General features: G+C 45.3%; 1 protein-coding gene across 2 annotated transcripts in view; it reads right to left on the bottom strand.

Moving 5' to 3' along the window:
- ptprn2 (protein tyrosine phosphatase receptor type N2) overlaps positions 1 to 25,000 on the bottom strand; it is a 205,656-nt gene that overhangs the window by 30,965 nt on the left and 149,691 nt on the right. For both annotated transcript variants that reach the window (XM_076972719.1, XM_076972720.1), the window contains 4 exons: positions 20,036 to 20,251; positions 13,195 to 13,410; positions 2,176 to 2,323; positions 1,759 to 1,832 (listed from right to left, as the gene is read on the bottom strand). In XM_076972719.1, the coding sequence (XP_076828834.1) occupies positions 1,759 to 1,832; positions 2,176 to 2,323; positions 13,195 to 13,410; positions 20,036 to 20,251 (654 nt within the window). The remainder of the gene's footprint in view (positions 1 to 1,758; positions 1,833 to 2,175; positions 2,324 to 13,194; positions 13,411 to 20,035; positions 20,252 to 25,000) is intronic.

Here is a 25,000-nt window from a genome sequence, read left to right as displayed (position 1 = left end):
TGTGAGTGAGTGTGTGAGTGCGTGTGTGAGTGAGTGAGTGAGTGTATGTGTGTGTGTGATTGAGTGAGTGAGTGTGTGAGTGTGTGTGTGAGTGAGTGAGTGTGTGTGTGTGTGTGTGTGTGTGTGTGTGTGTGTGTGTGTGTGTGTGTGTGTGTGTGTGTGTGTGTGTGTGTGTGTGTGTACATGTATGCTGTCATCAGAAGATCAGTATTTGGTTTCAGGGGGAGAATGTCAGCTTCAGGATATTACACATTTTAAATGCATAGCTTTGTGTTCCTATGATAGGACCTTTTATAGAAGATCCATGGGCCTCAGCTAGAAGAAGCACTTTCATTTTTTGATATAGGGCTGGATGTAAAAAAAAAGAAAAGAAAAAAATATAGACTGAATTTTAAAAGAGTTTTTGTTTGGCCTTTTCTATATGTGAACTTCAGCAGAAATATTCCTGCTGTTTCTACAAATAATGAGAATGTTTATGTTGTCGGAGAGAGAAGGAAAGATGAAGAGAAAGAGAGAGAGATGGAGGGAGAGAGGGAGGGTGAGAGGGAGGGTGAGAGGGACAGAGAGAGAGAGGGAGAGGAAGAAAGGGACAGAGAGAGAAGGAGAGAGAGATAGAGAGAGGGAGAGAGTGTGTGTGGCAGAGAGATGTAGAGTAGTACAAGATCAATGAACAGATAAATAAAATATTTCAGTAATTCCCTTATTCTCAGCCTAAGATGAAAGTAGAGAGAATGTCTGAGACACAACTGATACTGAGACGCAACTGATACTGTCTGAGACACAACTGATACCATCTGAGACACAAATGATACCATCTGAGACACAAATGATACTGTCTGAGACACAAATGATACTGTCTAATACACAACTACGGTAATACTGTTTGAGACATAAGTGATATTGTCTTAGACACAACTAATACCGTCTGAGACACAAATGATACCATCTGAGACACAAATGATACTGTCTGAGACACAAATGATACTGTCTAATACACAACTACGGTAATACTGTTTGAGACATAAGTGATATTGTCTTAGACACAACTAATACCGTCTGAGACACAACTGATACTGTCTGAGACACAAATGATACTGTCTGAGACACAACTGATACTGTCTGAGACACAAATGATACTGTCTGACAGAGTCCAGCTTGGAGCAGGCAACAGCCCACAGATGCAGAAAGGGAATATTGAAATTGAATACTGAAGTATAATGATGAAATATAATACTGAAATTTAATAAAAGAGTATAATACTGAAATACAACACTGAAATGTATATAATTTCAGGGCAGTCATGGCCTAGTGGTTAGGGAACTGGTCTTGTGACCGGAGGGTCATGGGTTCGATTCCCAGACTTGAGGCCATGACTGAGGTGCCCCTGAGCAACGCCCTTAACCCTCAATTGCTCACTTGTATAAAAATGAGATAAAAATGTAAGTCGCTCTGGATAAAGGCGTCTGCCAAATGCCATAAATGTAAATGTAAACACTGAAATGTAATACTGAATTTGAATACTGAATACAAAAAATAAATATTATAATGTAATACTGAATTATAACATTGAAATTTAATACTGAAATCTAATGCTGAAATGCAATACTGAAATACTTAATACAAATTCCAAAGGATGAGGCATTGTGTCCTATGTGTGAAGGTGTAATAATAGTATCTACAGTACTAAACAGTTAGTAGTAATGATTATCCTCCATCTACAGACACACGGGCAACGTGCAGACTCACACGTGCACTTACTATCAGGCTGGCGTTGATGTAGTCACAGTTTCCATGGTTATTTTCAGCCTTTAAAATGACCCTGGAATGATCATCTGTAACACAGGTAAAAATAAATAAAACTTCATTTATTAATATCTATAACACACTTAAAAGTAACGTATTACACATTTATCACACAGTTTAGCTTTTTTATAGTAGTTGTCCCAATGAATATTCAGGAGATGATTTAAATTGAATATCAGAAGAAGGACGCTGAATGTATCCAGAGTAACTCCTGATACTTCAACGTTGGCGTTGAAGACGAGCAGATCTCACGTCCCTGTGGAACTCAGCCCTTAAACCAACAGCAATCCCTGTCAAACCAGACTGCATGTAATCACATGGGAAAAGATCTGCCTTGCCCGTGTCTGACTGTCAGGTGTGTGGTCCACTCACAGGCGAGCGTGGCATTGGGGCGGTTCTTCTTGGCATTGTGTTTGTCCTGGGCAGCAGCACAGGAGGCGGGCTCAGCCTGGTAGCCACAAAGCGCCTCCCACTCCTTCTCCAGACGGAGGTGATTCTGCAGGTGGTCCTCCATGTACGACTGGCAGAAGCAGAAGAGCAAGGAAGAATCAGAGCCATACAGCTGTAAACGCTACAACAGCTGTAAATGTTACAACAGTTGTAAAGTTACAACAGCTGTAAAGTTACAACACCTGCAAAGTTACAACAGCTGTAAAGTTAAAACAGCTATCAGGTTAAAGCAGCTGTAAGGTTAAAGCAGCTGTAAACGTTACAACAACTGTAAAGTTAAAACTGCTGTAAAGTTACAACACCTGCAAAGTTACAACAGCTGTAAAGTTACAACAGCTGTAAGGTTAAAACAGCTGTAAAGTTAAACAGCTATCAAGTTAAAACAGCTGTAAATTCAAAACACCTGTAAAGTTACAACAGCTGTAAAGTTACAACAGCTATCAAGTTAAAACAGCTGTAAAGTAAAAAGAGCTTGTAAGGTTAAAACAGCTGTAAAGTCAAAACAGCTGGAAATGCACCACCAGTGTTAGTAAATACACCACCAGTGTTATATTAGTAGTACAGGATTTGTAATGGAGAACAATAGCTATGAAGTCCATTCAAGTCACATTCATACACAAATGGGGAAGTCTACAGCCCCCTATATAACTACAGTCTACAGTCCCCAATATAACTACAGTCTACAATCAAACTACAGTCCATATAGCACAATCTAACTAGTCCACCATCTAACTACGGTCTGCAGCCCACAATCTAAGTACAGTCTAGTCCACAATCTAAGTACAGTCTACAATCTGACTACAGTCAACAATCTAACTACAGTGTAGAGTCCACAATGTAAATACAGTCTACAGTCAATAATCTAACTATAGTCTATGGTCTAACTACAGTCTACAATTAACTATCTAACTACAGTCTACAGTAAAAAATCTAACTACAGTCTACAGTCAACAATCTAACTACAGTCTAACTATAGTCTACAAGTCTATACAAGACTACTAGTCTATAGTCTAACTACAGTATATGGTCTAACTACAGTCTGCAGCCAACAATCAAACTACAATCTATAGTCTACCTACAGTCTATAGTCTAACTACAGTCTGCAGATTTTGTTTAGCAAACAAAGAATGAGAAATTAAAACTCTTGTACAAAACTCTAGTGTATTTCCATGTGTGTTGGTGGCTGTGAACCAGCTCAACCTGTGTCTAATCATTTTGTGAGTCCCCTGCAGAATAAATGGAGCCCGTGCACGTTTATGTCAGGCAGCTGTAATCCAGATTACCTCAGTGCCTGTTTTGTTCTGTCTTTTCTTATTCTTTCACTCCAACATACAATCACCCCTCTATCCATCTCCTGACAGGCACCGTCTGAAAGCAGCTCTACTACCCAATCACTGAGACTAATCCCACGTGTCACACAAAAGGAGAGAAGAGAGAGAAAGAGAGGGGGAGGGAGAGAGAGGGAGAGAGGGGGGAGGGAGAGAGAGGGAGAGATATAGAGAAAGAGGAAAGAGATGGGGAGGGAGAGAGAGGGAGAGAGGGAGAGGGAGAGAGAGAGGGAGAGAAACAGAAGAAAATGGAAAGGAAGAGGGACAGACAGATGAAGGTTGGTCAAGAAAGCGCTGCAGAGGGTTTTCTCCTTGCACACACACACCCCCAAACACACACACACACACACACACACACACACACACACACACACACACACACACATACACACGCCCAAACACACACACACACCCCCAAACACACACACACTCACACACACACACACACACACACACACACACACACACACACACACACACACACACACACACACACACATACACTCACCCAAACACACACACACACCCCCAAACACACACACACACACACACACCCCCAAACACACACACACACACACACCCAAACACACACACATACACACACCCACACACACCCCCAAACATACACGCACGCACACACACACACACATTTACTGATAAGACCGACGTTAAGCTGCTTCACTCAGGGAGCAGAATTCAGCAGAGACAAAAGACAAAAGACCACAGAGCAGAAGAGAGAGAGAGAGAGAGAGAGAGAGAGAGAGAGAGACAGAGAGAAGGAGAAAGGGGGTGAGAGAGGGAGACAGGGAGAGAGGGAGGGCAGGGTATGTGGGGTAAGAGAGGGGGAGTGGGGGGTGTAGAGGGGGAGGAGGGCTGAAATAGTGTGAGCCATTGAATGTGCAGGTTTGTCATAGCTATCACAGAGACCAGAATACATTTACATTTACATTTACATTTACATTTACATTTACATTTACATTTATGGCATTTAGAAGACGCTCTTATACAGAGCGTCTTACAAAAGTGCTACGTAGTTGTTTGGAATCTCCAAGGTAGAATAGATAGTCCTGAACACAGTGTGTGTGTATGACTGTGTGTGTGTGTGTGTGTGTGTGTGTGTGTGTGTGTGTGTGTGTGTGTGTGTGTGTGTGTGTGTGTGTGTGTGTATGAGTGTGTGTGTGTGTTTGTGTGTGTGTGTGTGTGTGTGTGTATATGAGTGTGTGTGTGTGTGTGTGTGTATGAGTGTGAGTGTGTGTGTGTGTGTGTGTATATGACTGTGTATGTGTGTGTGTGTATATGAGTGTGTGTGTGTGTGTGTGTATGAGTGTGAGTGTGTGTGTGTGTGTATGTGTATGACTGTGTGTGTGTGTGTATATGAGTGTAAGTGTGTGTGTGTATATATGAGTGTGAGTGTGTGTGTGTGTGTGTGTATGAGTGTGAGTGTGTGTGTGTGTGTGTGTATATGAGTGTGTGTGTGTGTTTGTGTGTGTGTATGTGTGTGTATATATGAGTGAGAGTGTGTGTGTGTGTATATGAGTGTGAGTGTGTGTGTGTGTGTGTGTGTATGTGTATGACTGTGTGTGTGTGTGTGTGTATGTGTGTGTATGTATATGTGTGTGTGTGTGTGTGTGTGTATATGTATATGTGTGTGTGTGTGTGTGTGTGTGTGTGTGTATGTGTGTATATGTATATGTGTGTGTGTGTGTGTGTGTGTGTGTGTGCGTGTGTATGAGTGTGTGTGTGTGTGTATGTATATGTGTGTATATGTATGTGTGTGTGTGTGTGTGTGTATGCGTGTGTGTGTGTATATGTATATGTGTGTGTGTGTGTGTGTGTGTGTATGTGTGTATATGTATATGTGTGTGTGTGTGTGTGTGTGTGTGTGTGTGTGTGTGTGTGTGTGTGTGTGTGTGTGTGTATGTGTGTATATGTATACGTGTGTGTGTATGTGTGATTACACCCCTCCTAACTCAATATCAGATGCTCTCTGGGCTCTCAGAACTACTATGTCCGAGTGCTTCTCCTCAGAAGCTGCACGTCTCAGTTCATCTACCGTCACATTCTGGTTCTTTAGGGGTTCTCAACTGGTCTCAGGCAGGGACCCACTTTTTGTCATTGTCATTAAGTCGCGACCCACTTTTTAAAAAAGTTGTAGGTTGTTGTACATCATGCAGTTTATATAATACAACTTGTTTGGTGGTCTTATGAAGGACCATTTAAAAACTATTGAATTTTTTTTCAATTGCAGTCGTGAAAGTTGCACATTTAAAATAACATGTCTTCTATTTAAAATACGCCTATTCCTTTGTTTGTTTTAGTTTCCAGAAATAAAAATTTTCATATTTTGCTAATACTGTCTTAAAGTTATCAAAGAAAGAATTCCGAATATGCCAAAGTGAAAGCAACTTTACTGATCCCATTAAAATTAACTTAAAACTATGTACAGTTATAAAGGAGTGTGTCCTCTTATGGTCTCACAGAGATGTAGACTTCGCTATTTTCATGAAGCTAACGCTTAGTGCTAAAGTTTCAGCTCCGCTGGTTCGCGAGTCACATGATCGGATTCCCGCCTTTGTTGATGGACAGAGACGAACATGTGAGTGGAGCTACAGCATATCAATTAACTTTTAACATACAAACTCAAAAGAAAATTGATATTTTTCTCCAACCACAAAAAATTCTCACCCATAAAAAATAATGCTGTTGTATCACCTGTCACCACTGGCGAGTGAAATAATTATATTACTCGCAAATTAATTAATTTATTAATTTATGGTTGCGATTGCAACCATTTTAGTCGCAGTCTGGAGCCCTGGTATGTGCCTCTGTCTTTTTTCAAGATAAAAGACGAGTACAAAATTAGAAGAGTAGCATATAATTTTTTTTTACAAGCTGTCCACGACCCACCCAGAACGTATCTGCGACCCACCAGTTGAGAATCACTGCTTTAAAACACCATTTGATACCGTTTATACGGCACCCAAACACCGTGCCACTCAAACAACAATCCTGCACTTGGAGCATGCCGAGGAAGCTCTTAGGGCGGGGCTCTTGGGGTGGGGCTCTTGGGGGTACGACTGTTGCAGGTGGAGCTCTTGGGGCAGGGGTCTTGGGGGCAGGGCTCTTGGGGGCGGGGCTCTTGGGGCGGGGCTCTTGGGGCACAGACCAGGCTGTATCTTACCAGCTTCTGTTCTGTGTGACAAGGAGCTTAATAGAGTCCATTAGGTGCTGTGTGTAGGATCCATTATTTAGAGGAGGAGGAACGTTGATTAACGTGATTTAGATGGGACTTAATGGATGGCATTACTGCACGTGTGTGTGTGTGTGTGTGTGTGTGTGTGTGTGTGTGTGTGTGTGTGTGTTACAGTACCGACTTATGAAGTGTTTTTCAGCCAGTTTCTCATACCATATGAAATGATAAAAATGAGGTGATTAACACTGTAGTCTAGAATAGTAACACTGCCTTTAGTACTGAACTAATACTTTTAGTGCTGGAAAACACACTAAATGTATTACTCAAGTAATACCACAACAGTTCCACTACACTTAACAAGTAATATTCTGAGTAATATTCTGGGTAATATACTGGGTATTGTACTGGGTAATGAACTGGGTAATATTCTGGGTAATGTACTGTGTAATGTACTGGGTAATGAACTGGGTAATATACTGGGTAATGTACTGGGTAATATACTGGGTAATATTCTGGGTAATGTACTGGGTAATGTACTGGGTAATATAGGGGAAGTGGTATTCCCCTATGTTCCCGCCCCAGTACTGCACTGGTCAGCACCCAGTACTCCACTGGTCACCACCCAGTACTCCACTGGTCGAGGTGGACGCTTCACTACTTCACTGTACTTCACAGTTTGGCTTTAATGATGCAACTTCTCTACATTCCTAAAGTAACCCGGGACAACTGACTTTGTCTGAAGTCTCCATCAGAGTGTGTGTGTTTTGTGAGTGTCTGTTTTCTGAGTGTGTGTGTTTTGTGAGTATGTGTGTTTTCTGAGTGTCTGTTTTCTGAGTGTGTGTGTTTTCTGAGTGTGTGTTTTCTGAGTGCGTGTGTTTTCAGAGTGTGTGTGTTTTCAGAGTGTGTGTGTGTGTTTTCAGTGTGTGTGTGTTTTCAGAGTGTGCGTGTGTTTTCAGAGTGTGTATGGGCGGATAAATGTGTGTGTAAACATCTGTATTTGCTCTCTAACGCCTGTTATAACATAAATGATTTACTCGTTGAACCAGAGACGGCGTGCTGGAGTGTGTCTGGCAGCCAGTGGTTCTCTGCTCAGGTTCGTCTCTTTGACAGGTTACCCCCCCCTGCACTCCCAGTTCAGATACATGCAGGCTGAAACTACAGCAGTTATAACTGATTCAGTAATCTACACGTTCACATGTCTGTTACGTCTGTACATACACACACCACGTCTGTACATGTACACACACACCCATCAAATCAACAAAGCAAATGCTAGATATCAGAAATATCTGACCCATGTGTGCTGTGACCCATCTTCCTGTATCTCTCACTCTTAATATTTAGAATCATTACTGCCATTAAGAAACTAATTTGAAAAACAGGCAGCAGACACCATATCAGACACCTCCATATCAGACACTTCTATATCAGACACTTCCATATCAGACTCCCACCCTGTAAATCTGATATTAACCCTAAACATGGTCATGAATCCAGACTGGCGTTACCTTTTGCCAATACACTGCAGTAGTGACATGGAGTGGAGCTGTCCAGGGTGCTGAAACATTTACAACCACTGAAGCTATGATATTATCCCACATAGTAACATACCAAAATTTCTGATCAGCCCTCCAGTGCATGCTCAGACTGTCTGGGCAAATCTGCAGGTTTATTATTATGCCTATTTGTTCCATTTCTGTGTTTATCAGAAAGTAATGGTGATCAGGTCAACTTGATAGTGATCAGGTCAACTTGATAGTGATCAGGTCAACTTGAGAACTGTGTGTGCATGCTCCACAGTTTACCATACAGAACACAGTTTACCATACAGAACACATTATCATACACTACAGAACAACATATTCTACACTACAGAACAAAGCTCATCAAATACTACACAACACAGTTTATCAATCAGAATAAATGATCATCGTATTGAACACAGCTTATTGTTCACTACCGAACAAAGCTCATCAAATACTACACAACACAGTTTATCAATCAGAATAAATGATCATCGTATTGAACACAGCTTATCGTTCACTACCGAACACAGTTCATCCTACACTACAGAACACAGTCCGTCTTACACTACAGAACACAGTTCATCCTACACTACAGAACCCAGTTCATTCTACACTACAGAACCCAGTCCGTCTTACACTACAGAACACAGTTCATCCTACACTACAGAACACAGTTCATCTTACACTACAGAACACAGTTCATCCTACACTACAGAACACAGTCCGTCTTACACTACAGAACACAGTTCATCCATCCTACACTACAGAACACAGTCCATCTTACACTACAGAACACAGTTCATCTTACACTACAGAACACAGTTCATCCTACACTACAGAACACAGTTAATCTTACACTACAGAACACAGTTCATCTTAAGCCCTATCCGGACGGGATTAGTTTCTCAGGGGGTCCTGGGGTAATTTTCTCTTTTACGGGGGGTCCTCTGTGATTTTAATCCCGTCCGGAACGAGCATGTCCGTGTTTTTCTCAGACGTCCTCAGAGAAAATTACAGGCGGAATTACCTACTGTTTTTCGCTGTACTCCGTGGTCGTCTGGTAATTTTAGTCCCGTCCGGATCCACATGTCTGAGTTTATACATGCAGACATCACCTCGCGTTTAATAAAACAGCTATATGTCCACTGCCACGCACCGTAGTTACACGTTGGGCGCGCGTTTTCACGGAGATCCACGTAAAGACAGCGGCGAGCGAAAATGGATTTACTGGATTTTTTAATGGATTTATTTTATTTTATTTAACGGATTTATTTAGCTATTTACATTCATTAGCGATTTTTTATAATGTGTTTTCTGTATTGGTTTAACAAAATAGCTTAACTTAAACGGAGATCTTAAATGCTGAACTGAACAGTAGTAAAGTTAAAAGTTAAAAAGGAATCATCAGAGTTGGCAGTGTGACATTATTAAACATGCTATCACGTGACAAGGCGATGTCATGTGACCGAGAAAGCCAAAAACTCGCGGGTCCTCCTGTTTTTTCAATTGCTGTCCGGATGCAAGAGTTTTATCACTGAGTACAAGGGTGAAATATTTTTCACAGACGTCCCCCTGAAAAACTAATCCCGTCCGGATAGGGCTTTACACTACAAAACACAGTCCGTCTTACACTACAGAACACAGTTCGTCTTACACTACAGAACACAGTCCGTCTTACACTACAGAACACAGTCCATCTTACACTACAGAACACAGTTCCTCCTACACTACAGAACACAGTTCATCATACATTACAGAACACAGTCCATCTTACACTACAGAACACAGTTCCTCCTACACTACAGAACACAGTTCATCCTACACTACAGAACACAGTCCATCCTACACTACAGAACACAGTCCATCCTACACTACAGAACACAGTCCATCCTACACTACAGAACACAGTTCATCCTACACTACAGAACACAGTCCATCCTACACTACAGAACACAGTTCATCTTACACTACAGAATACAGTTCATCTTACACTACAGAACACAGTCCATCTTACACTACAGAACACAGTTCCTCCTACACTACAGAACACAGTTCATCTTACACTACAGAACACAGTCCATCCTACACTACATAACACAGTTCATCTTACACTACAGAACACAGTCCATCTTACACTACAGAACACAGTTCATCCTACACTACAGAACACAGTCCATCTTACACTACAGAACACAGTTCATCCTACACTACAGAACACAGTTCATCCTACACTACAGAACACAGTCCATCCTACACTACAGAACACAGTTCATCTTACACTACAGAACACAGTTCATTCTACATGTTAGATATACACTACATTTTCATTTACCCATAGACTCTTGAGAAGAAGAAAAAAAGACAGAAATTAGAAGATATGTGAGAAGCTGGACAAATACCAGGGACTGAAAGAAGAAATAAAGAGAATGTGGAGGTCAACACCAAGGTCATCCCCATGGTGTCAGGGGCACTTGGGGCAGTGACCCTTAAGCTGGACCCCATCACAGGAAATGACATAATCAGTCTCATTCCAGAAGAACACATTTCTAAGAACAATGAAGAGCAGCACCTGAAGCTCACAGCCCTCTGGAGGAAGATCTGAGTGTGATAACAAGGACGTGATCATCCTCCGTACGGGTCAGACAGATACGAACCACCAACTCTGTTCTCACCTGCTGCATCCAACCACTGTGGACGTGCTGGACACACTCATCACTTACCTCAGAATATTTTACACAGTGACGTAATGTACTCCATATTTTAATAAAAATTAAAGAAAACATCTGCATGACTAAGACGTAAGACCGGTGACCATCGACCAGTAAGACCAGTGACCACCATCAGTAAGACCAGTGACCATCGTCAGTAAGACCAGTGGCCATCGTAGGTAAGACCAGTGACCACCGTCAGTAAGACCAGTGACCATCGTCAGTAAGACCAGTGACCATCGTCAGTAAGACCAGTGACCATCATCGGTAAGACCAGTGACCATCGTCAGTAAGACCAGTGACCACCATCAGTAAGACCAGTGACCACTGTCAGTAAGACCAGTGACCATCGTCAGTAAGACCAGTGACCATCGTAGGTAGGACCAGTGGCCATTGTCAGTAAGACCAGTGACCACTGTCAGTAAGACCAGTGACCATCGTCAGTAAGACCAGTGACCATCGTCGGTAAGACCAGTGACCATCATCGGTAAAACCAGTGACCATCATCAGTAAGACCAGTGACCATCGTCAGTAAGACCAGTGTCCACCGTCAGTAAGACCAGTGACCATCGTCAGTAAGACCAGTGACCATCGTCAGTAAGACCAGTGTCCACCATCAGTAAGACCAGTGACCATCGTCAGTAAGACCAGTGACCATCGTCAGTAAGACCAGTGACCACCTTCAGTAAGACCAGTGACCATCGTCAGTAAGACCAGTGACCACCATCAGTAAGACCAGTGACCATCGTCAGTAAGACCAGTGACCACCAACAGTAAGACCAGTGACCACCGTCAGTAAGACCAGTGACCACCGTCGGTAAGACCAGTGACCATCGTCGGTAAGACCAGTGACCACCATCGGTAAGACCAGTGACCATCGTCAGTAAGACTATAAAGACTGCAGCCAACAAAATGGAAGTGTGGTTTGTTCTTCGTCTAAATGTTTCCAGGAGTGTGAGAAACAGAAATAGCAAATAACAGCCTCTGTGTGTGTGTGTGTGTGTGTGTGTGTGTGTGTGTGTGTGTGTGTTGTTTGTGTAGTTGGACGTTTGGACAGAAGCATTTCTGAACAACACCCTCAACTTTAATAGCTTCTGAAATGGCTTTCAACCATCTCAATCAGAAGCATCCATTAGGGGCTGGTGGTGTGTGCTAAAGTCGTGGGGGCCGTAGCGCACTGATGGATTCCTCTTGGGCTAATGAACACAGCGCTAACACCTATCACTCTGCATGCCACGCTGACTCACGGATAAATTAAACCAAGAGTCGGCAGTGAAATTAAAGTAATCCATTGTGCATGTGTGTGCGTGAGCGCTCATGTAAATCTGATTGTGTGTGAGATTGTGTGAGTGAGTGTGCATTTGTGTGTGCATGAGTGTCTATATGTGTGAGTGTCAGTGTGTGTGTGTGTGTGTGTGTGTATACCAGTATTATGTGTGCAGTAGAGATATCAATGTTTGTGTGTGTGTTTGTGTGTGTGTACCAGGATCAGGTGTCCAGTAGAGATGTCCGTGTTGGTCTGGGTGTGTGTGTGTGTGTGTGTGTGTGTGTGTGTGTGTGTGTGTGTGTGTGTGTGTGTGTGTGTGTGTGTACCAGGATCATGTGTCCAGTAGAGATGTCCATGTTGGTCTGGGTGTGTGTGTGTGTGTGTGTGTGTGTGTGTGTGTGTGTGTGTGTGTGTGTGCCAGGATCATGTGTCCAGTAGAGATGTCCATGTTGGTCTGGGCTGGGTGTGAGTGTGTGTGTGTGTGTGTGTGTGTGTGTGTGTGTGTGTGTGTGTGTGTGTGTGTGTGTGTATGTGTGTACCAGGATCATGTGTCCAGTAGAGATGTCCATGTTTGTCTGTGTGTGTGTGTGTGTGTGTGTGTGTGTGTGTGTGTGTGTGTGTGTGTGTGTGTGTGTGTGTGTGTGTGTGTGTGTGTGTACCAGGATCATGTGTCCAGTAGAGATGTCCATGTTTGTCTGTGTGTGTGTGTGTGTGTGTGTGTGTGTGTGTGTGTGTGTGTGTGTGTGTGTGTGTGTGTGTGTGTGTGTGTGTGTGTTTGTGTGTGTGTGTGTGTGTGTGTGTACCAGGATCATGTGTCCAGTAGAGATGTCCATGTTTGTCTGGGTGTGTGTGTGTGTGTGTGTGTGTGTGTGTGTGTGTGTGTGTGTGTGTGTGTGTGTGTGTGTGTGTGTGTGTGTACCAGGATCATGTGTCCAGTAGAGATGTCCATGTTGGTCTGGGCAGGCTCTTCACTCCAGGATGAAGTGCTGCTCCGTGCTGACGGGCTTTGTGTGGCTCCGTCGCTGAACTGAGACGACACACTGTTGATGCGAGACGTGTGTGTTGGGTGGAAGACGTCAGATCCACTCCCAGCTCGATCCCACGTCTGCACCGCCATGCGTTGCCGACACAAGTCCTGGTGAGGAAGATGATGAAGAGGAAAAATTCTCAAACACGTCATATATCAGTAGATCAGCAAGTTCACTAGATGAAATGTTGCTGTAATTCACATCATAATGATTGTGGCCAAGAAACCCACAAAGGAGAAGAATAAATCCAAATTCTAGAATTCATATTCTATTCCATTTATAAATGTTTCGCCATGTTGTAGTGAACAGAACACTAGTATTTAAATAGTCATGTTAATAAGACAGACAGGCAGACAGACAGGAAGACAGACAGACAGGCAGACAGACAGACAGACAGGCAGACAGGCAGACAGACAGGTAGACAGGTGTTTGGACATGGAGCAAGTGAAGGTGAGATACAGGTGCTGAAGACACACACTTCTCCTTCTGTGACATCACTGACTTCTCATCATAACTCCTCCTCCTTCTGTGACATCACCTCCTTCTCATCCTAACTCCTTTAGTGACATTACTACCACCAACCCTGTATTGCGTTTTGAGCTGTATCATCACACCAGATATTTCCCTCAAGTAGTAAGTAGTAGGGTGAAAGAAAGATGGAAAGAAAGAAATAGGAAAAAGACAACCAGAAAAAAGGAATGGGAAAGAAAGACATGAAGAGAGGGAGAGAGAGAGCAAAGTGGTTCACTGTCTGCTGAGATTAGAGGCTGCACGCTCACTACACTGAAAACAATCACTATGCTGAACACACTCACTGCACTGAAAACACTCACTACGCTGAACACACTCACTACACTGAAAACGCTCACTACGCTGAACACGCTCACTACGCTGAACACACTCACTATGCTGAACACGTTCACTACACCAAACACACCCATTACGCTGAAGACACTCACTACCCTGAACATGCTCACTACATTGAACACGCTCACTATACTGAACACGCTCACTATACTGAACACGCTCACTACACTGAACACGCTCACTACATTGATAACACTCATTATGCTGAACACGTTCACTGCCCTGAACACGCTCACTACACTGAAAACGCTCACTACACTGAACGCGCTCACTACACTGAACGCGCTCACTACACTGAACGCGCTCACTACACTTAACATACTCACTACACTGACCACGCTCAGTATGCTGAATATGCTCACTACACTGAACACACTCACTATGCTGAACACACTCACTATGCTGAAAATGTTCACCGCCCTGAACACGCTCCCTACACTGAAAACACTCACTACACTGAACACACTCACTATGCTGAACACGTCCACTGCCCTGAACATGCTCACTAAACTGAACACACTCACTACGCTGAACACACTCACTACCCTGAACACGCTCACTACATTGAACACGCTCACTACATTGATAACACTCATTATGCTGAACACGTTCACTGCCCTGAACACGCTCACTACACTGAAAACGCTCACTACACTGAAAACGCTCACTACACTGAACGCGCTCACTACACTTAACATACTCACTACACTGACCACGCTCAGTATGCTGAACATGCTCACTACACTGAACACACTCACTATGCTGAACACACTCACTATGCTGAAAATGTTCACTGCCATGAACATGCTCCCTACACTGAAAACACTCACTACACTGAACACACTCACTATGCTGAACACGTCCACTGCCCTGAACACACTCACTACCCTGAACACGCTCACTACACTGAACACGCTCACTACATTGATAACACTCATTATGCTGAACACGTTCACTGCCTTGAACACGGTCACTACACTGAAAACGCTCACTACACAACGCGCTCACTACACTGAACGCGCCCACTACACTGAACGCGCTCACTACACTGAACATACTACACTGACCACGCTCAGTATGCTGAACATGCTCACTACACTGAACACACTCACTACGCTGAACACACTCACTACGCTGAATACACTCACTATGCTTAACACGCTCACTACACTGAAAACACTCACTATGCTGAACACGTCCACTGCCCTGAACACGCTCACTAAACTGAACACACTCACTATGCTGAACACACTCTCTATTCTGAACACGCTCACTACACTGAACATGCTCACTACACTGATAACACTCATTATACTGAACATGTTCACTGCCCTGAACACGCTCACTATACTGAAAACACTCACTATACTGAAAACGCTCACTACACTGAACATGCTCACTACACTTAACACACTCACTACACTGACCACACTCAGTATGCTGAACATGCTCACTACACTGAAAACACTCAATATACTGAACACACTCACTACACTGAACACACTCACTATGCTGAACACACTCACTACGCTGAAAACGTTCACTGCCCTGAACACGCTCCCTACACTGAAAACACTCACTACACTGAACACACTCACTATGCTGAACACGTCTACTGCCCTGAACATGCTCACTAAACTGAACACACTCACTACGCTGAACACACTCACTACACTGAACATGCTCACTGCCCTGAACACGCTCACTACACTGAACACGCTTACTACACTGGAAACACTCACTATGCTGAACACACTCATTACACTGAAAACACTCACTATGCTGAACAAGCTCACTACCCTGAACACACTCACTACACTGAAAACACTCACTACACTGAACTTCCTGGTGTTGGTAAAACATTGCAGTGTTCAAACACACCCCACACACTCCCCACACACACAAACAGACCTACAGATGCAGATTCACAGAACTCCCACACACAGAGACCCCACACACAGAGACCCCACACACAGAGACCACACACACAGAGACCACACACACACACACACAACAACCGATTCCATCTGCATTTGACACGAGAATCTCAAAAACAGGAAAGCCATGTTGGAACTACCACACCCATTCCCATCCACACACAGTGAGCTGTGTGAAGTGTGTTGAGTGTATGTTTTACATTTTTATTGGGATTGATCCACTGTGTTTCTGCTGTGCCATGATCTATTGTGGTTGTGATAAATTTGTTGAGCTTCTGAATCTCTTTGACATGTAGGAGTGAAGCTAGTTTAGGTTGGTTGCCTAAACAACTGAGGCCATTAAAAAGTGTTTGGTAGCAGCTATTTCTCAACACACACACACACACACACACACACACACACACACACACACACACACACACACACACACACACACACACACACACACACACACACACACAGAGACTCCTGTTCAGCTGAATACTCAGACATGCCCTCTGCAGACTGTCTGGCTTGGTTTGTGTGTTTTTGTGATAGGCTGAGCTGTACACCAGAGCTATGCACTTCCTTTGGGGTGAAAAGTCCCTCATAACATCACCTCGTGCCCTTCTGACCCTACCACCACATAAACCCCCTCCATCTGCCCCTTACCCACCTCACCTGGCCCAGCCAGTAACCAGCTCCACCCACCTACCAGCCCCCACCTCCACCCACCACACCCCCTATGCCACATGCATCATTAATAATAAACAACCATTAACTGTAGGGTAACGCATACATATGGACTCACTGATTGGGCCGGTTTGCATGCAAGGTGTGAGGGGGCCTATTAAATATTGACGTGAAAGGGGGTGGAGGAAGAACATGCCCCGCCCCCTGAGTCCCTGAGCACAGCTGAGACCAACACAAACTACACCCCTCCACTCTACTACACTCCCTACACCCTACTACACTCCCTCTACTCTGCTACACCCCTTCACTGTACTACACCCTACACTCTGCTACACCCCTCCACTCTACTACACCCCTCCACTCTACTACACTCCCTCCACTCTACTACACTCCCTCCACTCTGCTACACCCCTTCACTCTGCTACACCCCTCCACTCTATTACACCCCTCCACTCTACTACACTCCCTCCACTCTGCTACACCCAGGGCCGGCGCCACGGGGGGGCGAATGGGGGCGTCGCCCCCTCAGGCGAGGTGTCCCGCCCCCTCAATGTAAAAAATAAGACCCATTTATTTTACAACAATCGCTACATGGTGCCCCCCCCCCCGCTCGACAATCGTTACGCTCACTCTACTACACCCTACACTCTACTACACCCCTTCACTGTACTACACCCTACACTCTGCTACACTCCCTACACTCTGCTACACCCCTACACTTTACTACACCCCACCACTCTATTACACCCCTCCACTCTGCTACACCCCTACACTTTACTACACCCCACCACTCTATTACACCCCTCCACTCTGCTACACCCCTACACTCTACTACACCCCTACACTCTGCTACACCCGTTCACTCTGCTACACCCCTACACTCTGCTACACCCCTCCACTCTGCTACACCCGTTCACTCTGCTACACCCCTAAACTCTGCTACACCCCTACACTCTGCTACACCCTTTCACTGTACTACACCCTACACTCTGCTACACCCCTCCGCTCTACTACACTCCCTACACTCTGCTACACCCCTCCGCTCTACTACACTCCCTTCACTGTACTACACCCTACACTCTGCTACACCCCTCCGCTCTACTACACTCCCTCCACTCTACTACACCCCTTCACTGTACTACACCCTACACTCTGCTACACTCCCTACACTCTGCTACACCCCACCACTCTATTACACCCTTCCACTCTATTACACCCCTCCACTCTGCTACACCCCTACACTTTACTACACCCCTACACTCTACTACACCCTTTCACTGTACTACACCCCTACACTCTGCTACACCCCTACACTCTACTACACCCCTTCACTGTACTACACCCTACACCAGGCGTACTCAACAAAATTTGTCCGCGGTCCAATTTTGGCAGATACCTGCGACCTGAGCTCCGTTGCGGGGGTGGCGAACGTAAGTTGTTGAGCGGGGGGGGGGGGGGGGGGGGGGGTGGCAAACGTAAAGCCTGGTACTTTTGCGAGTGACTGTAGCGCGTGACTCCACCCCACCCACCTCGCGCGACCCTGCGCGAACAGTGGAGGCGTTTATTTTTTATACTTTCGCGACCGTCACTGCAGTGTTCTCCGAAATGATAGGTGTTTTGTCCGAAACGATATTTGGTAGAAACACCCCTCAAAACAGGGGAATGGACATTTACCTGACCAATTTTTATGTTGCTATGTGTTTCAGGTTTGAAAAGAGCTGGAATTTAGGTTAAAGTACTTTAAAATGCTTGAAATTGTAACTACTTGGTTTCACAACAAATATCTGTCTGACTGAATAGTTCTCTTGTATTAGGTTAACAAATACGAGTCTCTTGTAATTCCAGGACGAACCATGAGAGAACGTGAAGACGTGAAGATTGGGCGTTTTAAAAATAAACAACCATTAAATAAAGTGATAAAAAGCAAATTATTTCGAGTATATGTATAAATATTTAACTTAATTATGTTTAACATGCTGGGAAATATTGAAATGGACCTTGAAAGTGACGTACAAGTGCTTGAATTCCACCTTATAAAGGTGTATGAACCCTGAAAACGTGACTTTGTTCATTGCGCTGAAGCGCGGCGCGCGCGAAGTTACAAAATTCGAGAGGTGCACGACCTCGCGAACCGACAGCGCGCTGAGTACCCTTACACTCTGCTACACCCCTACACTCTACTACACCCCTTCACTGTACTACACCCTACACTCTGCTACACTCCCTACACTTTACTACACCCCTACACTCTACTACACCCTTTCACTGTACTACACCCTACACTCTGCTACACCCCTACACTCTACTACACTCCCTCCGCTCTACTACACCCCTTCACTCTGCTACACCCTTTCACTCTGCTACACCTCTACACTGTACTATACCGCTACAATCTGCTACACCCCTCCGATCTACTACACCCGTTCACTCTGCTACACCCCTACACTCTATTACACTCCCTACACTCTACTACACCCCTACACTCTACTACACCCCTACACTCTATTACACTCCCTACACTCTACTACACCCCTACACTCTACTACACCCCTACACTCTGTTACACTCCCTACACTCTACTATAACCCTCCACTCTACTACACCCCTACACTCTGTTACACCTTCACTCTGTTATACCCCTCCCTGCAGGAGAGCGCAGAGAAAGGTCAGACAACACAATCATTTCCTGGCTAAAGCACCTGCTTCAATTAAGATTAGTATTATATGCTGCTGTAGCACCAGGCCAGGTGCAAACTCCTGGGATGACGGTGGAGAAGCAAGTGATCCAGAGTTTGTCTCGTTAACGTGGTGCGTCTCGTTAACGTGGTGCATCTCGTTAACGTGGTCCATTGAGTTAACGTGGTGCGTCTCGTTAATGTGTTGCTTCTCGTTAACATGGTGTGTCTCGTTAACGTGGTCCATCTCCTTAACGTGGTGCGTCTCGTTAACGTGGTGCGTCTCGTTACAGTGGTGCATCTCGTTACAGTGGTGCGTCTCGTTAACGTGGTGCTTCTCGTTAACGTGGTCCATTAAGTTAACGTGTCATTTTCAGGTGATAAAGATCCACTGCATGGTCACAGTCACAGCTGAGATGTTTTTAGAGGACCCATCCTGTATGCTGCACTCCTTCTGTGCGTCTGACATCACATTCTCATGCAAATAGACCAGACAGAGTCACACCTCAGGATCATTCAGCTCTGTCCAATGGGAGATGACGTGTTGCATTCTGAGGCGGAGACATGTGTTCTGCTCATACCTGATAGGCTGCGGTGGCGTCGTGGCTGGTGTCCGTGCCCAGACTGGCCAGTCTCTCCTTCAACTTGTAGTGGGAGCGATGTCGCATGCAAAACAGCACCCCTGACAACCCCAGCACCATGGCAACAAATGCCATGGAGACCATTGTCAACACCAAAAAGTTGTTTGGCTCCACGTGGCTGTGTTTGATGATAGGGATCTGATTCAGTTTGGCTCTCTGAAAGAAAGAACAGACAGAGAGATTCCTTATGTAGCATTCATCTTTGACTTCCACATCAGCACAGAACAGACCTGAACTTCCCTAACGGTGTTAGGATAAACACAAGCTAGTGTCAGAAACACAGAACATACACACACAAACTCATGTCATACACACACAGTACACACACACACACACACACACACACACACACACACAAGCACATCCGGTCTGTGGTTGTGCAGGACCGGAGACGCTGCTGTCCCCAGGGCCTGGCAGGACACTGTGTCCCACCACAGAGTGATTAGCACTGCGCCTCTCTCTACAAGCTTGTGGCTAATTACCCCGGGGGCCAAATTTGCCCTGCCCAGAATGGAGGAGTGGAGCAATGAGCAGGAGCTGACCCCTGAGTTAATGAAAAAGAGTGTGTGTGTGGGTGTGTGTGGGTGTGTGTGTGTGTGTGTGTGTGTGTGTGTGTGTGTGTGTGTGTGTGTGTGTGTGTGTGTGTGTGTGTGTGTGAGTGCTCATGTGTGTGTGTGTGTACGTCATGCATTTGTGAGCAGAGGTTAAAGGGTCCAAACTCCACTAGTATCCCCACATAGAGGATCTGTGAGGCTTGTTAGGCCAACAGTGGTGAGTGAGAGTGTGGGACAAACCACGAGATTTGGCCAGAGATTAGAGGGGAGAGGGGGAGGAGAGAGAGATGGAGAAGAGAGAGAGAGGGAGAAGAGAGAGGGAGGAGGAGAGAGAGAGGGAGAAGAGAGAGAGGAGAGAGAGGGGGATGAGAGAGAGCGGAGAAGCGGGGGAGAGGGGGAGGAGAGAGAGAGGGGAGAGGGGGAGGAGAGAGAGGGGAGAGGGGGAAGAGAGAGAGAGAGGGGAGAGGGGGAGAGGGGAGAGGGGGAGAGGGGGAGGAGAGAGAGAGAGGGGAGAGGGGGAGGAGAGAGAGAGAGGGGAGAGGGGGAGAGGGGGAGGAGAGAGAGAGAGGGGAGAGGGGGAGGAGAGAGAGAGAGGGGAGAGGGGGAGAGGGGGAGGAGAGAGAGAGAGGGGAGAGGGGGAGGAGAGAGAGAGGGGAGAGGGGGAGGAGAGAGAGAGAGGGGGAGAGGGGGAGGAGAGAGAGAGGGGAGAGGGGGAGAGGGGGAGGAGAGAGAGGGGAGAAGTGGGGGAGAGGGGGAGGAGAGAGAGGGGAGAGGGGGAGAGGGGGAGGAGAGAGAGATGGGAGAGGGGGAGGAGAGAGAGGGGAGAGGGGGAGGAGAGAGAGAGAGGGGAGAGGGGGAGGAGAGAGAGAGAGGGAGAGGGGGAGGAGAGAGAGGGGAGAGGGGGAGAGGGGGAGGAGAGAGAGAGGGGAGAGGGGGAGGAGAGAGGGGGAGAGGGGGAGGAGAGAGAGAGGGGAGAGGGGGAGAGGGGGAGGAGAGAGAGAGAGAGAGGGGAGAGGGGGAGAGGGGGAGGAGAGAGAGAGAGGGGAGAGGGGGGAGGAGAGAGAGAGGGGAGAGGGGGAGAGAGAGAGAGAGAGGAGGAGAGGGGGAGAGGGGGAGGAGAGAGAGATGGGAGAGGGGGGAGGAGAGAGAGGGGAGAGGGGGAGGAGAGAGAGAGAGGGGAGAGGGGGGAGGAGAGAGAGAGAGGGGAGAGGGGGAGAGGGGGAGGAGAGAGAGAGGGGAGAGGGGGAGGAGAGAGGGGAGAGGGGGAGGAGAGAGAGAGGGGAGAGGGGGAGAGGGGGAGGAGAGAGAGAGAGAGAGGGGAGAGGGGAGAGGGGGAGAGGGGGAGGAGAGAGAGAGAGGGGAGAGGGGGAGGAGAGAGAGAGGGGAGAGGGGGAGGAGAGAGAGAGAGGGGAGAGGGGGAGAGGGGGAGGAGAGAGAGAGAGAGAGGGGGAGAGGGGAGAGAGAGAGAGAGAGAGAGAGAGAGAGAGAGAGAGAGAAGAGAGAGAGAGATACACATTCACTGTACTATGTGCACTGGTACAGTTCTGCTTCTGTAACTTCCAGTGAATTAATTTGAAACATGAAATCTGTTGGATTCATGATGTTCACATTTTCAGCAGTGGGGCAGGTGTGAGTCTCTCAGAGAGCCTCACTGGCCTCCCACACTAGCTCATTCACACGTGACCAGCTGGGTTAACACCTGTAGCCCTGGACACACACACGGCCGGAGCAGACAGCAGTTATATCTGCACTGTTGTTGCTGGCAGGGCTGGCCTTCCTCACACCAGACAGAGCAGAGAGAGTGTAGAACGTTGACAGTAAAAACACAAGAGTGTGTGTAGAGTGTATTGAGAGTGTGTAGAGTGTATTGAGAGTGTGTATAGTGTATTGAGAGTGTGTATAGTGCATAGAGAGTGTGTAGAGTGTATAGAGTGTAGAGAGACTAAAGAGTGTAGAGAGAGTGTAGAGAGAGTAAAGAGTGTAGAGAGAATAAAGAGTGTAGAGATAGTGTAGAGAGAGTGTAGAGTGAATAAAGAGTGTAGAGAGAGTAAAGAGTGTAGAGAGAGTAAAGCATGTAGAGAGAGTAGACTGTAGAGAGAGTGTAGAGAGAGTAAAGAGTGTAGAGAGAGTAAAGCATGTAGAGAAAGTAGAGTGTAGAGAGAGTGTAGAGAGAGTAAAGAGTGTAGAGAGAGTATAGAGAAAGTAAAACGTGTAGAGTGTAGAGACTGTAGAGAGAGTAAAGAGTGTATAGAGAGTGTACAGAGACTAAATAGTGTAGAGAGAGTAAAGAGTGTAGAGAGTAGAGTGTAGAGAGTAAAGAGTGTAGAGCGAGTAGAGTGTAGAGAGTGTAGAGAGTAGAGTGTAGAGAGTGTAGAGAGTAGAGTGTAGAGAGAGTAAAGAGTGTAGAGGGTGTAGAGAGAGTAAAGAGTGTAAAGAGAGTGTAGAGAGTAAAGAATGTAGAGAGAGTAGAGTGTAGAGAGAGTAAAGAGTGTAAAACGTGTGGAGAAGTGTAGAGAGAGTAAAGAGTGTAGAGAGTGTAGAGAGAGTAAAAAGTGTAGAGAGTAAAGAGTGTAGAGAGAGTAATGAGTGTAGAGAGTGTAAAGACTGAAGAGAGAATGTACAGAGAGCAGAGTGTAGAGGGTAAAGAGTGTAGAGAGAGAACACAGTGTAGAGAGAATGTAGACAGAATAAAGAGTGTAGAGAGAGTAAAGAGTGTAAAGAGAGAACACAGTGTAGAGAGAATGTAGACAGAATAAAGTGTGTAGAGAGATCACAGTGTAGAGAGAATGTAGACTGAATAAAGAGTGTAGAGAGAATAAAGAGTGTAGAGAGACTGTAGAGAGTAAAGAGTGTAGAGTGTAGAGAGAGTAAAGAGTGTAGAGAGAATGTAGAGAGAGCAAAGAGTGTAGAGAGAGTAAGGAGTGTAGAGAGAAAAGAGTGTCAATCAATCAATCAATCAAATTTTATTTATATAGCGCTTTTTACAACAGTTGTTGTCACAAAGCAGCTTTACAAGTGCCGAGTCCTAGCCCCCAGTGAGCAAGCCAAAGTGTAGAGAGAATATTGTTGAGAGAAAGTAGAGAGTGTGGAAAGAGTAAAGAGTGTAGAGAGAGTAAAACGTGTAGAGTGAGTGTAGAGAGAGTAAAGAGTGTAGAGAGAGTGTACAAAGAGTAAAGTGTGTAGAGAATGTGTAGAGAGAGTAAAAAGTGTAGAGAGTGTGTAGAGAGTAAAGAGTGTAGAGAGAGTAAAGAGAGTATAGAGGGTGTAGAGAGAGTAAAGAGTGTAGAGAGAGTGTAGAGAGTAAAGAGTGTTTAAGAGTAGAATGTAGAGAGAGTAAAAAGTATAGAGAAAGTGTGGAGAGTAAAGAGTGTAGAGAGAGAACACAGTGTAGAGAGAGTGTAGAAAGAATAAAGAGCATAGAGAACGTAGAGTGTAGAGAGAGTGTATAGAGAGTAGAGTGTAGAGAGAGTGTATAGAGAGTAAAGAGTGTAGAGAGAGTGTATAGAGAGTAAAGTGTGTAGAGAGTGTAGAAAGAGTAAAGAGTGTAGAGAGAGTGTAGAGAGTACAGAGAGAAAAGAGTGTAGAGAGTGTAGAAAGAGTAAAGAGTGTTTCCATCGAATTGCAAGAAAAAATGTCCAACATGAAAAGGCATCCGTAGGAAAAACGCTGTGCTATAAAACTCCTGCGATTAATTCCACCCAAACACAATACGTGCGTAAGTCTTTTGAGTAAAGGACCTGATAATACTAGAGAGAGAAGCTGAAGACCTCATCTCCATCACTGCTGAAACGCTTGCAAAATAAAACCAGAAAACTCCACCTACATCTCACTGCTTCATAGAGCTGAACATCAGGAAATGAAGAGAATCTCAAGTCTGATCAGGACACGTCAGGACTCAGATAAACTAGGACTTGATACCACACACGGTCTCCATAGACACCACACACGGTCTCCATAGATAGCACACACGGTCTCCATACCGTCTGATTTTACACTGAGAATAATGTTGTTCCACAACAGACACACAACAGACACACAACTGACACACAACTGACACACAACTGACACACAACAGACACACAACAGACACACAACAGACACACAACAGACACACAACTGACACACAACTGACACACAACAGTTCTGCTCTGGTTCCACAACAGATCACCACAGAAATAATACATACAATTAATATTCATTATTCAACTGGCACAAATGAATAAATATAAACAGGGCTCTGTTTTTGCATACTCTTTCTGATCTCTTTTATTCCAATTTGCATATTCATACAAACATAATAATGTGGAGAAAGCTCCCTGCTTCTCAGCCAGAGGTGCTCTTATCGTCTGTC

This window comes from Brachyhypopomus gauderio, chromosome 14 (genome assembly GCF_052324685.1).
Source record: "Brachyhypopomus gauderio isolate BG-103 chromosome 14, BGAUD_0.2, whole genome shotgun sequence".
Classification (NCBI taxonomy): Eukaryota; Metazoa; Chordata; class Actinopteri; order Gymnotiformes; family Hypopomidae; genus Brachyhypopomus; species Brachyhypopomus gauderio.
Note: the sequence above shows the minus strand (reverse complement) of the source record. Positions and strands in the feature narration are given on the sequence as shown.